Source organism: Conger conger, chromosome 2, assembly GCF_963514075.1.
Source record: "Conger conger chromosome 2, fConCon1.1, whole genome shotgun sequence".
NCBI lineage: Eukaryota > Metazoa > Chordata > Actinopteri > Anguilliformes > Congridae > Conger > Conger conger.
In genome coordinates, this window is record NC_083761.1 from 31,952,497 (window position 1) to 31,970,380 (window position 17,884).

General features: G+C 42.0%; 1 protein-coding gene across 1 annotated transcript in view; it reads right to left on the bottom strand.

Annotated features, from left to right (window-relative positions):
* The window catches only part of myom2a (myomesin 2a), a 138,001-nt gene that overhangs the window by 15,446 nt on the left and 104,671 nt on the right, over window positions 1-17,884 (bottom strand). The window contains exons 29-31 of the mRNA XM_061229219.1: window positions 5,292-5,405; window positions 4,888-4,975; window positions 4,715-4,753 (exon numbers count right to left, since the gene is read on the bottom strand). Of these exons, the coding sequence (XP_061085203.1) occupies window positions 4,715-4,753; window positions 4,888-4,975; window positions 5,292-5,405 (241 nt within the window). The remainder of the gene's footprint in view (window positions 1-4,714; window positions 4,754-4,887; window positions 4,976-5,291; window positions 5,406-17,884) is intronic.

Consider the following 17,884-nt stretch of genomic DNA (forward strand, 5'->3'; position numbering starts at 1 on the left):
GCCTGTGTATTTGGGAATTTGTATTTGACTTCCACAGTTGAATGTTCCGGGTTTTACCCAGACCTGCATCACAAGCTAGGAGAGGAAAAACCAATGGCATGTTCAATTTCATATGAGGAACCTCATTGGTGGTTGGAGAGATAATCTTGAACTTTGATTTCAGGAAAAATAGATTTTGCATTAAAACTGTGAATGTTGATGCTGATGAGGAAGGAGCAGTGAAATTCTAACAACATGAATAGATCATTTTAATAAAAATAGAATCCACTCACTATAGTAGTGCTTTTTAAAGTCAAAGTCAAATTCAAATCAAAACAACTGTTATAGGCATTGAAGCAGCCAAAGCAATAGGATTCAAGCAGCTTTCCAGCCTGGACACAAAATTTACTCAAGTTTAAAAAAAGAAACCTTTTTATTCAGACTGACCTGCCCAACATAAGACTAGAAGTTGCAACGCTATAAACAAAGCCTAGAATTAATTAATTAACAGAATTAACACAATTTATACATAACAAAATTACATTTAATTGAACACTGCAGCCAGAATTATCCACCTGCAAACTGTTTATATAGAACAAGAATTATTGCTTATATGTTTGGGGTATATATAACGAGAATTATCTTGTTATACAGTACTGTGCAAAAGTTTTAGGCAGGGGTGAAAAAATGCTGTAAAAAAAGAATCCTTTCAAAAATAGAAATGTTAATAGTTTATTTTTATCAATTAACAAAATTCATGAACAGAAGAAAAATCTAAATCAAATCAATACATGGTGTGACCACCCTTTGCCTTCAAAACAGCATCAATTTTTCCAGGTATACTTGCACACAGTTTCTGAAGCAACCCAGCAGGTAGGTTGTTCCAAACATGTTGGAGAACTAGCCACAGTTCTTCTGTGGATTTAGGCAGCCTCAAATGCTTCTGTCTCTTCATGTAATCCCAGACAGGCTCGATGAGGGGGCCATACCATCACTTCCAGGACTCGTTGTTCTTCTTTACGCTGAAGATAGTTCTTAAGACATTGGCTGTATGTTCGGGGTCGTTGTCCTGCTGCAGAATTAATTTGGGGCCAATAAGATGCCTCCCTGCTGGTATTGCATGATGGATAAGTATCTGCCTGTACTTCTCAGCATTGGGGAGACCATTCATTCTGACCAAATCCCTAACTCCTTTTGCAGAAATGCAGCCCCAAACTTGCAAGGAACCTTCACCATGCTTCACTGTTGCCTGCACACACTCAATCTTGTACCGCTCTCCAGCCCTTCAGTGAACAACCTGCCTTCTGCTACAGCCAAATATTTCAAATATTTCATTTTGACTCATCTGTCCGGCTGCCATTTTTCTGCACCCCAGTTCCTGTGTTTCCGTGCATAGTTGAGTCGCTTGGCCTTGTTTCCACGTCAGAGGTATGGCTTTCTGACCAGACTTCTCCGCACAGTAGATGGGTGTACGTGGGTCCCACTGGTTTCTGCCAATTCTGAGCTGATGGCACTGCTGGACATCTTCCGATTGCAAAGGGAAGTAAGCATGATGTGTCTTTCATCTGCTGCACTAAGTTTCCTTGGCCGACCACTGTGTTTACGGTCCTCAACATTGCCCGTTTCTTTGTGCTTCTTCAAAAGAGCTTAGACAGCACATCTGGAAATTTGACATTTCTGCCTGGGAGAGACCTTGCTGATGCAGTATAACTACCTTGTATCTTGTTGCTGTGCTCAGTCTTGCCATGGTGTATGACTTCAGACATTAAACTGTCTTCAGCAACCTCACCTTGGAAGCAGAGTTTTAACCCTCATACACAGCTGTTTCTGTTTCAGTTAATGATTGTGTTTCAACCTACATATTAAATTGATGTCCATTAGCTCCTGTTTGGTATAATTGGTTAATCACACACCTGACTATATGCCTACAAAATCCCTGACTTTGTGCAAGTGTCCCTACAAGACTTGATGCTGGTTTGAAGGCAAAGCATGATCACAACAAATATTGATTTGATATAGATTTTTCTTCTGTTCTCTCACTTTGCCTTTTCTTACTTGATAAAAATAAACTATTTTCACACTTGCCCAAAACTTTTGCACAGTACTGTATATACCCCAAACATATAAGCGAAAGTTTCATGAAAATTGTTCTGTCGACTTCATAGATGTCGTCACATGCCATGTGACTCCCCTGGGAGGATAGAAGAGCTGGACACAGGGGTATATCGAAAGTCTGGATTATACCGCTATTTTATTATTTAGTCATGAGCGGGGAAGGGAGAGAGAGCGAGAGCGACTCTTAAAATAAACAAAAAAGTATTTGCCAATTACCCTCATGGGATCTGGGAAAAAGAATAAAGGCAAACAAAATTAAACTGTTCTGTTTGCTGTCACTTTCCAGCTCTGTTGCTGTTCAGCCCTGTCTCTCTCAGAAACAGCTCTTTCATATGTGGACACCTACTGCGGAAAAGAGCACATGTTAACAGCCTTGACTAATTTGAAATGTAGTCTGTGCCCTTGCTGCAATGTTGTTAAAGCATTTTTCTGAAAGTTGAAAATAGCAAAAAATCTAAAATATACCAGATAAAAAATAATTTAAAATGTAAAAATTAAAAATCACTATTGTCTCAGGCAGGTCCCCACGCTGATGGCATGGGCCAGCATGACTGTTGGAACATCTCATTCTCTATGATTGCCAACTATTATGCCGCTATTATGCCCCAGGGATTTTAAGGCCTATAACTGCTGTTTGGACTGGTGAAACTGAAAATTGGTAGTCCTCTAAACTGACCTGTTTGTCAGATGCTGGCACTAAAGCATTCAGTCAAACATTCAATATTTAAAAGATCATACATTTTGTCCAATCCATTTGTTGAAGCTTGCACTAATATAGTCACAGGACTAAAGTTATATAATTATGCACATTTAGTTTATTAATTCTAGACTTTGTTGGAAGCTTTGCAACTTTTGTTAACATATCGGGCAGGTCAGTCCGAATAAAAACAATTTGAATGGTGTGGGGCTGTGTTTCCCGAAGCCTTTTTAATGCTACGTCGTTTGTAACTTATACCTTAAGCTGTACCTTAAAGTTTCCGGGTGTTTCCCAAAAGATCTTGGCTAATTATACCTTCTGTAATAGATACTTTTGTAAGGTTGGTCTGGACCACTCTTAGCTATACCTCATCAATGTTGTCTGCTCACTCCACTACAGTGGCCACCATTGTTACGACTGCAAGCCTCTGAAATCAGCTGTTGCTCCTAGTTATGTTTCAATCTGTTAAACAATATGTACACTAATAGTTCTACAGTTATAGTTGGCTAATAATTTTACTAAAATAGCACATTAATGGGAGTGTTTTCATGCAAATAATAAAATTGTACATTAAGATGGATGCACGTTGCACTTTATCAAACATGTAGCCTAATTAGCTTTTAAATGATATTCCCCCAAATTATATCAGCTGGCAAACAATTAGGGGCTAAATGGGTAGGAGTTATTATGGTGATGAGTAAGGCCAAACTATGGCGGCGATTCAACGTGTTCAACAGAATTTGATATTAAAAAATATTACCGGGCTGGAAACGGGAGATCAGGAAGTAAATATCAAGGTTGGACGCTACTCCGTTTCACAAGTTTGCTTAGTTTTGTGAACTCAAGCAGGATCTGAATTTCTGTTAATTTCAAAACCTGTACATTGTGCACAATGTTCCCGTTGTTGAACACAAGCATCTAAGAAGGATGACGAATGAAGAATCACTCGTCCAACAGCAAATAACCTCTTTAAGATTGCGCTAGCAGTTTCCCACTCTAGCAGCACACATAATGTGCATGCACTTTCTATTCATGCTTGTAATCGCAGTGTAATATAGTCTATTCTTGTTCATGTAAAATGCATCGTGCACCTGTGTGAGAAGTGGCTTGACAAAGAGGCTGTCTTGAACTCTAGCTAGCAGAGGACTGAAGCATCATTCAAGAAAACAAGGGGACACAAAGTCATGGCCCTACTTATGAAGGTAATATGTAGTTCTTATTAAGCAGTTACATATTTTTATGAAGGTCAATTTAGAGATTTTGTTGCCACATAATATTGTTTATAAATTAGCTAATGCATAATACTGTATAATGTTATTAGTTAAATTCCAAATATGTTTTGAATAAAATATTAGGAAGCAACCTTCATCTGTAACACAGAATTAGCACAATAACTTATTACAATTACAACAGCAATTAAATGGTAAATGGTTGGCATTTATATAGTGCCTTTATCCAAAGCGCTGTACAATTGATACGTCTCATTCACCCATTCATACACACACTCACACACCAACGGTGATTGGCTGCCATGCAAGGCACCGACCAGCTCGTCAGGAGCATTTAGGGGTTAGGTGTCTTGCTCAGGGACACTTTGACACAGCCCGGGTGGGGGATCAAACCGGCCACCCTCCGACTGCCAGACGACTGCTCTTACTGCCTGAGCCATGACCCCTCTTGAATTGAATTAAAAATATACTTATAGCATATAGCAATCATACATGAGAGTTTATATGATTCAAGCCATTTTGCACAGTTTCACTCGTGATTTGTGCAGTCTGAAGTTGAAAAATGCATATGATGATGATATTGCATGAAATTATATTTGGGGAAAAAAATATTAAAATTAAATTTAAATGAAGTCAAATATGGATCCAAATGAATAAATGCTTAAATGAACATGGAATGGAATGGAATACATACCCGCAATATGGGCAATGGCATTGATGATATCTTCAAACACTGTAACAAACAGAAGTCAATTAATTTGTTTGATGTAATTCATGTATTATCTACAAATGATAATACATCAGTCAGCCAGCATCAGTGTGCACCAATGTGCATCAGTGTGCTACAGCACTACACTGTGGCAATACCTTGGCCTGAAATGTCAAATAGAGATACATCTTTTCCTCTGTCATCACCAAGTGTAGCTTTGTAAATGCCCTGGTCTTTCCTGGAGAACTACAAAGAAAACAGAGAGTGTTTTGAAATGAAACAATTACAGATTACTGTTAGTGGCAGCTGGTCAGAGGAGGCAAGAGAGCCAACACATGGTCAAGTTTGAGCAGGAAGAGATAAAAAACAAACCTGTTTATTAATTTGTATACCCATTATTACCATTATGAGTTTCTGCTCAGTTTCAACCTTTTAACAAAGTTTATATTTGCCTCCCTGGTGATAAGACCCACAATATGCTATTGATAACCACATATGATAAACATTCACATGTTTATCAATATGGTCTCCATGTTCTAGCTCACTGCTTAGGACTAGTTACCAGGGGGATAGGAAGACTGCAGGTTCCAGACATTGGTTTCGGTTCCACTTCAAGAACAATTTCTTCATCATCCTTATACCAATGGAACGTAGTTTCTTTCTTCACATTGGCAAGCTGTGACACAGATATAGAACACACATTCATTAAATAAAGGTTCAGCATCTTAAGTTTCCTTTTACACCAGAGTGTTTAGTGAGGTTATATGCATCTATAGATCCACCATTCGCTAACAAACACAGTTTTCTATTGATATTTTGCCTGTTCCAATCTTTCAAATAAATAAGTATATATGAAAATCTATTTCTTAATCATTTAATTTAAGGCATATTTAGAGAGAAAATATATACACGCCACAAACTAAAAGGTTACGCACATATAACAAGAAAATAGGAGAAGGAGAGAGTGTGCTGTTTCATCTGAGGGGCTGTGTAGGCCATGATTCATTTTGGGCCTCTCACATATATTCATTTTATGCTCACATACATATATTCTCTTTCTCTCATACATACAGTGCAGTCTGTAAGTATTTGGACATTGATGCAAATTCCATGCTATGACTGTCAGCTTTAATTTCAGGGTATTTTCATCCATATCAGGTGATCCTTGTAGGAATTATATTCCTTTCTATATCCCTTTCTAGGAGAGTGGACATGACCTGGAATTTTCATGAAATTTCATTTCAAGACAAAATAATTATTCTTCCTGTGTGGAATATGAGTTCTAGTTATGTTTTTTGAAATTAGCCCAATATTTTTCAAAATATTGATACAATTTTAATAGATATACTTTGTGCCAATTAAAGTAAAAAATTAACGTGATAGAAATACAAATGGCGGCCTGTCGAGGACCCGGCCCTAGGCCCACCTGATGAGAGATTGACAGAAGATGGGTTAGGCAGGAATGCATTGTTAACCCCTCGCACACGCCAATGGGGTAGGAGTAAAAGCTCCCGTAAGAGGAGAAGTATATGGTACAAGATAAATGTACAACCGTATATGGACACTGAGGAGTCTGAAGTCAGAGGACTTAGATTTAGGGTTTTAGAGAGCAAGGCTAAAGATCTGACTGAGGCCATGCGTAGAATGTGTTCTAGCATGACCGTGGAAGATGCTGAACATGCTGAACGGGAAATTGGTGACCCAGGGAGTTTGGCGTTCAAGGAGACGGTAGATGTGATAACATACTTAGTTGACACGTGTGGGCTTGCTCCTACAGGGGAGGAGCACAAGGCCTGGTTAAAGCAACAGGATGAGGAAAACAATGAAGATAATTTGGAGATCAAAGAGTATGAGGAGATGGAAAAATGTAGGAGAGATAAGGAAAACGGAAGGGATGTCAATACCGAAAGAAGATTAAGAGGCTTCAAGGGCCTTCCTGATTATAGCACAAATAATTTATCGGATAGATTCAAAGGACTAACAGTGGAGGAGTTAAATGATGAATTACACTCAGCTATTAGCTGGATTTCTTTTGTAGATCCCTTAAGGCGCCACAAAAAGGGGCACCTGAAGAGTGTATTGAGATGGTGGCAGGCACTAACTTCTGGCTTGCATGAGGTCAAGGTGTGGAGGAAGTCAAGGAGAGACTATGAAATTGAAACAGACACCAGTGATGAATAGATTCCTTAAAAAAATACAAAAAAAGCTAGTGTTTTTCCACTCGTATATTGAGATGGTGGAAATTCCCAACCGGAGGGGCACATGAGATAAAGTATTGGGGAAATTTATTTTGAGGTATGAGAAAATGACAGTGGGACAAACAGAAGTGATGAATATGGTCATTAAAAAGTTGCATAAGAGATACATGTCTTCCCACTCGATATATTGGGGACATTTCTTATCAAAAAAGGTACACTCTTATACGGAAAAAGGATAAAAGGAATAAGCTTTTAGACCTTAGGATAGCATCTTAGAATTTTGCTTCACAAGATATCTACGAGCTATTGAAGAAAGAGCAACGCAGAACAACTATAATCAAGCTTGAGTGGTAATTATAATCTATATTACTTCTATAAGTAGGAAAAGTAGCACATAGAAGTTCAACTTTATAAGTTTCCTTTTATTTTTATGTCTTTTATTTCTCATTAAGGTACTATATAAGGTAGAAAAATGTAGAGAAGTTTCTATAGTTTAGATAAATATAATATTCTAGGAATAGTTTATTTTAAACGTCCAGAAGGGGGAGCTATAGGATAAGGCTAAGGCCAAAGAGGATGGGTATTTGAGGGGTGTACCTTGAATTTTAACATCATGGTGGAAAGGTAAATTAGAAAGAGCTAAAGGGGTATATGTAAGTTGCATGTGATCAGCAAACTGAAAGATGATATATATCCTGTAAGCTGTATAACTCTATTCTTTTGATTGATTATAATAAAGTATATCTTACTATAATCATATGTGATAAAGGTTCTTTTAGAGGAATACATTGAATATAGGACATCGTATACCAGATTTGCATCACACCCTTCACTTCGAGACTGGGCTGGAAGTTCAGTAGAACTTACCAGGGCTCCAGAACGTTCGGAGTACTTGAGTTCGTCCCCGAGACACCTCATGGTGAGGTACTGCTCGTGGGAACGTGAGGTCTGAGCTCGGCAAGGGGTCCGTGGCTCACGACAATTTTGGCGCCCAACGTGGGGCACGAGTAGTTGAGAACTGCTCACGGCCTAGTGAGGCACTGCCCGTGTAGATTCCTACTCGTGGGGCTCGAGTCGATTACTGGCACTGACGAGAAAGGTGCTAGGCACCTAAGTAGTGAAACCGTAAGACTGTATAGGACAGTAAATTCTAATAAAGTAATAGTATAAATATTAATTTATAACTAGGTGGGAAAATGGCTGTCAGTGATATGCCAGACCCACATATAGAAGTATATTTCCTAATAAAGAATAGCCCATAGTAGGGACTAAACAAGTCGCGCATCCGACAGAGGGAGAGGCATTGGTTCGAAAAATACATGAAGAGAATGGACATTTCTCTTTTAATGTAATTAAGAACCTGAAAAGGTTACATATACCCAAGCTGAAAGAGGTAGTGAAGGGAGTAGTTAAGAACTGCTCACAATGCCAGATGATTAATACACCACACGGCCTGTGGAGTGCTGGATTACCTATAAGGTCGGGAGTACCCTGGGGAAGTATTTACATGGATTCGGCCGGTCCTGTGATGCGATCCACAGGGGGGCACCGATACTTACTGATAATAGTTGATTTGTGCACTGGGTACACCCTTATCCATCCTCTGTGGCAAGGTACGGGGAGACAGATTCTAGCCAGGCTAGAAAGCACAGTAATAGCAATAGGAAAACCCAAAGAAATCAGATCAGACAATGGAGCTCATTTCAAGAATACCTTTATTAATAAATGGTGTATCAAAAACAATATAGAAAGAATATTCTCCCCACCCTATCATCCTCAAGTAAATGGGATAGTAGAGAAAGTGTTAGATAAAAATATGGTAAAATTGAAAAAGGGAGGAATAACCACAGTGGCACAATGTAGGAAGATATGAAAGGGCCAGGCTGTTGCATCCTGTGTTCATGTAATGAGTTAAGGCCAGGATATCAGGGACCTGGTGGGGCAAGAGTACCCCCAAAAAAAGAGGGGTTACCAGGGGACGCCCTATGGGGAATGACAACCCAGACAGGGCATTCTCCAGTCGTGATGATGCACAGATTAGTGGTCTGTGGACAATGCAGAATTAGCATTGCGACAAATACCACTTTCCTCATGGCCAGAGAGATAGAGGGGCCTGAGAAGGGGGGGCAGCCTAGGAAAAAATGTTACTGCCTTGAAACAGCAGAAGGGGAACTTGTGACATGTAATGAGTGCAGAGAACTCACTTTCGAGGGATCAGCTGTAGCAGCAGGCCTCACTCATGCATTAATCCCCTATGATAAAAACGAGACCTCCAAAGGTCAGGAAAAGTCAACATACGCCCAGCCCATTATGGGTAGACAATGAGACGACCAACTAAGAAATGTTATTGAACAGACATACAACTACGGGCCCACCTGGCTGCTGATGGTTAACCGAAGGGGGGAAACAGATACCAGACCTATGAGGTTTAGGCGAAAAGCCATAAATAGAGAAGGAAGAGTAGTATGGAGATTAACAGATTATAAAGAAGAAGTTAAAAATTGTCTGTACCCACCAGAAGATGCTGAAGTACTAGACGTACCTTTTGGGGATCATACAACCAGAGCATGGTACAGCAGTGATACAGATCTATTAATGAGAAAGTTCAAAGCTAGAGCACAAAAAGTAGGGCAAGTGGCATACTTCAGGTTACACGCTTTCCCTGTAGAAGGGATATTAAAAGGGGTTAGAAGACAATTAACTGTGTGCACAGAAGGCCTAATTGATGATAAAGGGCAAGTGAGAGAAACAATTGTGGTTGAGGAATCTCGGCGGGGAGCCACAGGGCGGGTAAACCCTCGCCACAACTATTCTGATGATAAAGATGAGGCCACAGGGCCTCTCTACATACTAACCATAACAGTCACCACCAGAGTTGTGGTTGGCGAAGGTGTATACTCTGTTTCAGCTAGGCACTCGGTTGAACCCCCGTCTGCAGACGAAGATGGAGGAGAAGCAAACACTACGGGAAAAACAAATCCTACGCCGTGAGTCTTTGATGAAGGAACAAGATCGGGAATGTTATGGGTTAGCAATACTAGGGTTAATATTTTTTGTAGCAGTAATAGGATTAGGTTTAAGTTATGTAATGAAATATAGAGTCCCTTACCAATATACATGTGTTACTAAGGAAATAAATGTGATCTGGTGTGAATACAACATGACATCACCAGGAAGTGAAAACAGTACTGAAAATTGCGGTCAGAAAATGAAAAACGAAACATGCTGTCACTATTTAACTCGCGGTCGGAAATCCAGTATGATAGAATGTGATGTCAGCTGTATCACCACAGACGGGAAACAGAAATGTTCAAGAGGCAGGCAAACTCGATATTGTCCAAGCTCATTGGGGCGTAAAGTAAAGCGAGAGGTCCCGACAAAAAATACTCAAAGGGCGAGGAGATGTGAGCTTAAATACCCCTTGATTATAAGGAAAGGGTTACCGAGTCAAACTGGACTTCGATGGCCGCAATTAGAACAACAAGGAATAATATGGGGACCCACAACACCACTACTCACTAGTCTTTATATAGGGGACCCGCAACAATATCCCAAAATAGATAAGTCAATAATGATGCAAAAGGACAAAACCAGGACTATTTCAAAAATTATGTCCCTGACTACTTTATGCCACCGCTCAGGACTAATTTCACAGGGAAGCAAGAACATGGAGTTAAGCCTCAACTAATTTATTTTAATGATAAATACTAATCATAGGAATACTACATGTCATTTTTGTATGCTTAAGGTGCAGGCGTCATAGACAACAGTATGCATACCACAAGCTCAAGTCTCAAGAACAAGAGCATGAGCATCATCGTACTTTTGCTGAAATCTTGACCAGACGACCCCGGCAGGAAATCACTGATTTTTAAGAAGGGAGGCCTACGATAGACATAATAATGGCAGTTCCTATGAAACCATGAGCCAAACCGGGAATGTATCAGGGGAAGGAAATCTGGGAGTGCGGGAGAACGGTGAAGCAGTACCATTAGCTCTATCCATGGTGAGTTTCCTCCTCCGAGCTCTTGATTTGAATCTTGGTAACATAGTAACAGTAATTAAACTCATTAGGAGTAAAAATTGTTAATTGAGTTCTAAAACCAAAACCAAAACGTTTTATTTGGTTACTAGGAATGCGGAAGGGCAAGATTTCAGACCAAGATGACAAATATAATTTGAATGCTGTCCGTGGCTCACGACAGGCCCATAGCCATTGGGCCTTTGAGCAAGGCCCTTAACCCTGCATTGCTCCAGGGGAGGATTGAAATCACATTACATGTCATTTGGCTGACATTTTTATCCAAAGCGACTTAAGACTAAGCAGGAGACAATCCTCCCCTGGCCTTGCTCAAGGGTCCAACAGATGTGCGGATATTATTGTGCCTACACTGGGGATCAAACCACCAACCTTGTGGGTCGCAGTCATGTAACTTAACCACTATGCTACCGGCCTCCACATAAACTGTATTCAGCATTATAGCCATGTCCTTTTTTTTGGAATGTGAGTTACCGATTTGAAATGGCTTGCCAATATGATACAAAAGTAGATGCTTTGGTTATTTTGCTGTGGCCTAGCATCTATCATTTTAACATACCACAAAAGTGAGAATCTACCTTCAGGGCTACTAGGTAACAAAATATCAGCATCAAAATAAAGTAAGCGTCCCATTAAATAAAATGCGAGTTAACATGGAATTGGCTTTTGATTGCCTTTGGCAGGCACGTGCACAGACTGTAATTGAAGGGATTGGCTTGGCCAGTCTAAAACCTTTAACTTTTTTTCCCACTTTTTCTCTCTCCTTTCTTCTGTTGTTTTGGGTCACTGTCTTGCTGCATGAAATTTGGAAGAATTTCTCTGTAAATTGGCAGACAGAATGTTTTTTTAGGCTTCTGAATTCATCCTGCTGCTACCATCATGAGTTACATTATGAATAAAGATTAGTGAGCCCACTCCAGAAGCAGCTGTGCAAGCCCAAGCCATGACACTTCCTCCACCATGCTTCACAGATGAGCTTGTATGTTTTGGATCATCCCTTCTTTCTCCACACTTTGGCCTTTCCATCACTTTGGGAGTGGTTAATCTTAGTCTCATCAGTCCATAAAACTTTGTTCCAGAACTTTTGTGGCTCATCTCTGTACTTCTTTGCAAATTGTAATCTTGCCTTCCAATTCTTACAAATGATGAGTGGTTTGTATCCTGTGGTATAGCCTCTATATTGCTGCTCTCTAAATCCTCTTCGTTTGAGATACTTTCACCCCTGCCCTGTGGAGATTGTTTCTGATATCACTGACTGATGTTTTGGGGGTTTTATTAACAGTTTCAGGATAATCCAGGTAGTTATAATCCACTTAACAACTTTCTCATCCTGTGAAAGTATCAGAAATTGACTGGATTTCTCATCCACGGTCAGCATTCGGGAACACATCATATACTAATATAAGAAAGCAGTATTTTTAGTCGACAGTACATTTGAGGAAACAACCCAGGATTATACTCCGAATTACATAACACTACATTACATTAATGGCATTTGGCAGACGCTCTTACCCAGAGCGATGTACAGTTGATTAGACTAAGCAGGATACAATCCTCCCCTGGAGCAATGCAGGGTTAAGGGCCTTGCTCAAGGGCCCAACGGCTGTGCAGATATTATTGTGGCTACTCTGGGGATCGAACCGACGACCTTGCAGGTGCCAGTCATGTGCCCTAACCACTACGGTACAGGCCACCCTATACAGTATTGGTCAGTATGTACTGACCCAATGAAGGTATTGGTCACTGCAGGAAGGTAAAGATCTCTATTAATGAACTGTGATTTATGGTTGGAGTCTTAATTTAATTTTGAAAGCACACACCAGATTTCATAAGTCTATGCTATAGCTTTTTGTATATTTTTGGAAAAAAGGGCCCCTGTTGAGAATAAAACCCAGGACTTTCTTGTTGCAAGGCGACAGTGCTATCCAGTGTCCCATCATGCCACTAGGAAGTTTCATTAATCAAACTAGAAAAATGGAAAGGGTAGTAGAACACAGCTACACAATTTCAAGATGATTAGACTTCATTAAGGATATCTAATGCATGCTGAATTTTGACAGGTGGATGACGGCCATGTTTTTTTAAGCTTCATATGGATCGTTCTTAAACACGTGACAACTTCCTTGATGATGACGTGTTGACTACATTTATTTTTGTGGTAAAGGATTTAAACTAGCCATAGATGGCATCCATTAAAAATAATTATGATGGTGGAAAACTTGAAGGAAACGGAGATTGGGGACCAAATAATGTGCAGCTTATACCACAGGACAAACAACAAAATTGTAAGTTTTGTGTTTCTTGGTTTGAACGAAAGGACTGGCTAGCTAACAGCTAAGAATTCCCTTTTCCGCTTATGTTTGTTTTTTGGAGTAGACTCACTGTCAAAAATCGTGGATTGTATTCAATTTTGTGGAGGACACGGTTAGCTCTGCGATGGGTAGGATACAACTACACATCATTAGACTTTATTGACCAGTTCTCTTATTTTAGCCAGTTAGCCAATCACTTCTCTAACACACCTGTCACTAAGTACAAGGCAGAGACAAGTCAAAATGAGCTGCTCGACTGTGTTCACTGAAAATAACTGGTTGAGGAAATAACAAAGGCAACATTTGTGGCTGTGCAAACTGATCAGATGACAGACTTGGCATGCGTTAGCCACAGGGGCATGTCTACGGGTAGGCTGGGTAAGCCTTGCCCACCGAGAGATAAGCCTTGCCCACCCAGAGGGATCGTCTGCCCATCCTAAGTAAACTCACTGTTATACTTGTTTTTTTGAGCATTCATTTATGAACTTTTTTGTGATTTTGTCATTGGTCATCAAAAAAACGCACTGCTATTTGCCATTTGGAAGGTGTGGGTGTGCTTAGTCAGTGTGCCTCCTTTACATTATCTCCAAACTATGATACTTCTTCACATATACAGATGTACGGTGAATTCCAAAAGTGCAGGCCGCCGGCTATATAGCCGACTACTGCACTGGTAAAGGCCGGCTACTTTTGTGAGAGCAAAATGTGTGGTACTATGTGATGTTGATTTTTCCATCATATCGGCCACTTATTTTAGTTCCAATCCTGTCAATCACATATTTTCGCCAGCCCGCTCAGTCAATTAAAACGAATACAAACTGCAGCATGCTTAAAGATTTTGGGTGCATTTGATTATTATTTCTCTGAGCATTCAGGGCTCTGAGCGACAAACAAACGCATCTGTATTAAGTGACTAAGGCTTGCTTCTTGAGTCTGCTTTGGGAGGCAGGTTAAACACCCCTTTCTTTCTATGGTTTGCTCTTGTAACCTACCTATTTTCTATGCTAGATCATTTTGCCTGTAATTTCTTGTTAACTTGCTGTTGTCTGAACTACAATTAGTCAAATGAAAACAACATAATCTAAAGCCTATTTCACGCATAAGCGACCATTCCCTGCAGTCACACCACTGTCTAGCTCAAGTTTACTGTTCATGTCAGCAGACTCTCACTCAAAATTTGATTAAGTAGGAAAAAATGTTTCTGTCTCAATGTTTTCACCAATTATGCAGCATAGAAAACAAATGGAGCTAGTTGCTTTTGAGTTTACATGAGGGAAACATTGATATTGGCCATATAGCCTACTGGCAATGTGTGCTTTCCCATTTCCCCAGTTCTAGTACAACCTTCACTCCATCATGGCAAATACATATCTACTGTGCAGCAGACAATCACAGGCTTTCTTAAAAAATAGCAACGTGTTGGTTAAGTCTCTTTGGTAGCTTATGAAATATGATGTAGTTGTATACACGTATGTAGGCCTATAGCATATTAAGCTTGATCTCTCCCGATTTTGTAGTTCTCTGCATCCCATTATGTTCTTATCTATCCTCATTTTTATTGGAAAGGAGAGGAGTGAAAATATTTAAAGCAATTGTAGTGTTCATTGAACAGCTATTGTAAACAAGTGCATCATTCCAACCAGGTGTTCTAGTATCGCTGCGGATTTTCCTCTAGACGCGGTAACGTTTGATTTTAAATTGCACAGCAAGGGTTAGGGCTTGAGCCAGTTTGTTTGTCTCGATCGCTGTTAATCACTTCTACTAGTTGCATACCTGTAGAGTGATTGAACGTTTGTCTTAAATAGCTTAAATAGCTGTGGAATTTATCAGTAGATTATGTAATGACAGGTAATGACCTGAAGAGGTCATTGTCATAGCCTAGGGCATTGTTCTGTGCCGAGTAGTAGAAGAAGAGGAAACCGGATAGACAGGGGATGCTTTTGTTGTTATGCTGGCAGACCTGTAATAAACCGAACACTGAGAACTCACGTGTAATCGTGTCTAAATATATATGTGCCTGTTAGCTAGAGACAGACATTACAGATTAGCTTTGATTTGATATTGCTTGTGAGCAATTGTAGGCGATTGAAATAGGCGTGTCAGAGCGACGCTAGTGTCCCAGTTTGTGATGTTATGTTTCACCCCATCCCAGCCTGCTCTCTCCCTCGAAGACCCCCCCTCTGACGTTGGCCTCCACAGCGTCGGAACCCCTTGAACCTCAGCTACCCCCCGCTGACCCCCTGTGAGGACTTTGCTGTCACAGGGGGACTATGGAACTGCCAGTCTGCCACTCGGAAGGCTGACTTCATCCCTGCATATGCCTCCCTCCATTCCCTACAATTCCTTGCCCTCACGGAGACCTGGATCACACCTGACAACACCGCCACTCCCGCTGTCCTCTCATCCTCCTTTTCCTTCTCGCACACTCCCCGGATTTCCGCCCGTGGCGGTGGTATTGGTCTTTTAATATCCCCCTCATGGAAATTCTCTCTTCTCCCCCTCTCTGACCTGTCCATATCCACTTTTGAATTCCATTCTGTTGCAGTATCCTACCCTACTAACCTTTTCATTGCAGTTATCTACCGTCCTCCAGGGCCCCTGGGAAACTTCCTTGATGAGCTAGACACCCTTCTCAGCTCCTTCCCTGAGGATGGCACCCCACTGATTCTCCTTGGAGACTTCAACATCCACCTTGAAGCCTCCCAGGCTGCTGCCTTCCTACCGCTAATCCACTCCTTCGGCCTCTCCCTGCAACACTCTCCTCCAACCCACAAGGCGGGCAATGTCCTAGACCTTGTCTTTGTGAGGAACTGCTCACGCTCCGATTTCATGGTTACCCCTCTGCATACATCTGATCACCACTTCATCTCATTCTCCCTCCCTCTTCCTCCCCATCCTCCTCCCCCTCCCCCGCCGTAACCTCCACTCCCTCTCACCCTCTTCCTTTGCCAGCACTGTCACCGCCTCACTCCCCCCTCTCGAATCCTTCTTCAAACTCCCCACTGACTCTGCATCTGCCACCCTCCTTTCATCTCTCTCCTCCGCCTTTGACTCTCTCTGTCCCCCTGTCTCAAAGTCACCTCGCACATCCCCTCCCAGTCCTTGGATATCTGACACCCTCCGTACCTCCAGGACCAGCCTCCGCACAGCGGAGAGGAAATGGGCAAAATCCAGAGACCCTTCAGACCTCACAATTTACCAGTCTCTCCTGGCGGCATTCTCTTCTGTTGTCACTGCCGCCAAAGCAAAATACTATCAGACACAAATTCAGAACTCCGCTTCTAACCCCCGGAAACTGTTCTCCATTTTCTCCTCTCTCCTCAACGCACCGCCTCCTCCACCTCAGTCCTCCTTCGCTGCTGATGACTTTGCTGACTTTTTCGATGAGAAGGTCACAGTCATCCGCAGATCCTTTACAACCATCGCCCCCCTCTCTGTGCCCTTCCCCCCCTCTAGGCCCATCCCTTCCTTTTCTACTTTCTCTCCCCTTACAGACTCTGATGTTTCTCAACTCCTGCTCTCCCACCGCCCTACAACCTGTGCCCTTGACCCTATCCCCTCTTCTCTTCTCTTCACCAGACATTCTCCCATTTGTCACCTCCCTTGTCAACTCCTCCCAGTCTTCCGGCTGTTTTCCAGCATCCTTCAAGAGGGCCCACATCACTCCATTGCTAAAAAAGCCTACCCTGGATCCCTCCATCATCCTGAACTACCGCTCGGTATCTCTTCTTCCTTTTCTTTCTAAAACCATAGAACGAGCTGCTTCTACTCAACTTTCTTCTTTCTTTTCTAACAACAACCTGCTAGACCCCCATCAGTCTGGCTTCAGATCGGGCCACTCGACAGAGACCGCGCTCCTCTCCGTCAGTGAGTCGCTCCATGCCGCACGAGCAGCCTCCCTCTCCTCTGTCCTCATTCTTCTAGATCTCTCTGCTGCCTTCGACACTGTGGATCACTCAGTCCTCCTGTCCGCCCTGTCAGCAACGGGCATCTGTGGCACAGCCCTGGACTGGATTGAGTCCTACCTCTTTGGTCGCTCCTTCCAGGTTGCCTGGGCTGGTACGGTATCGACACCTCGGCCCCTTGCCACAGGAGTTCCCCAGGGCTCAGTCCTAGGCCCGCTTCTTTTTTCTCTTTACACTCGTTCCCTTGGCCCTGTGATCACTGCACATGGGCTATCCTACCACTGCTATGCGGATGATACCCAACTCTTCATCTCGTTCCCACCATCTGATACACAAGTTTCTGCCCGTATCTCTGCTTGCCTGAGTGACATCCAGAGCTGGATGGATAACCACTATCTAAAGCTCAACCCAGGCAAGACTGAAATGATATTCATCCCTGCTAATACCTCTCCCCACCTGGATCTCTCCATTTTCCTCGGGGATACCACACTCACGCCATCACCCAGTGCAAGGAACCTCGGCGTGGTGACGGACAGCAGACTGTTCCTTTCCGAGAACATTGCGGCGGTGACCCGGTCATGCAGGTTCTTGCTATACAACATACGGAGAATCCGCCCCTTTCTCACCCCCTACTCGACCCAGCTCCTGGTCCAAGTAATGGTTCTGTCCCGCCTGGACTACTGCAATTCCCTCTTGGCTGG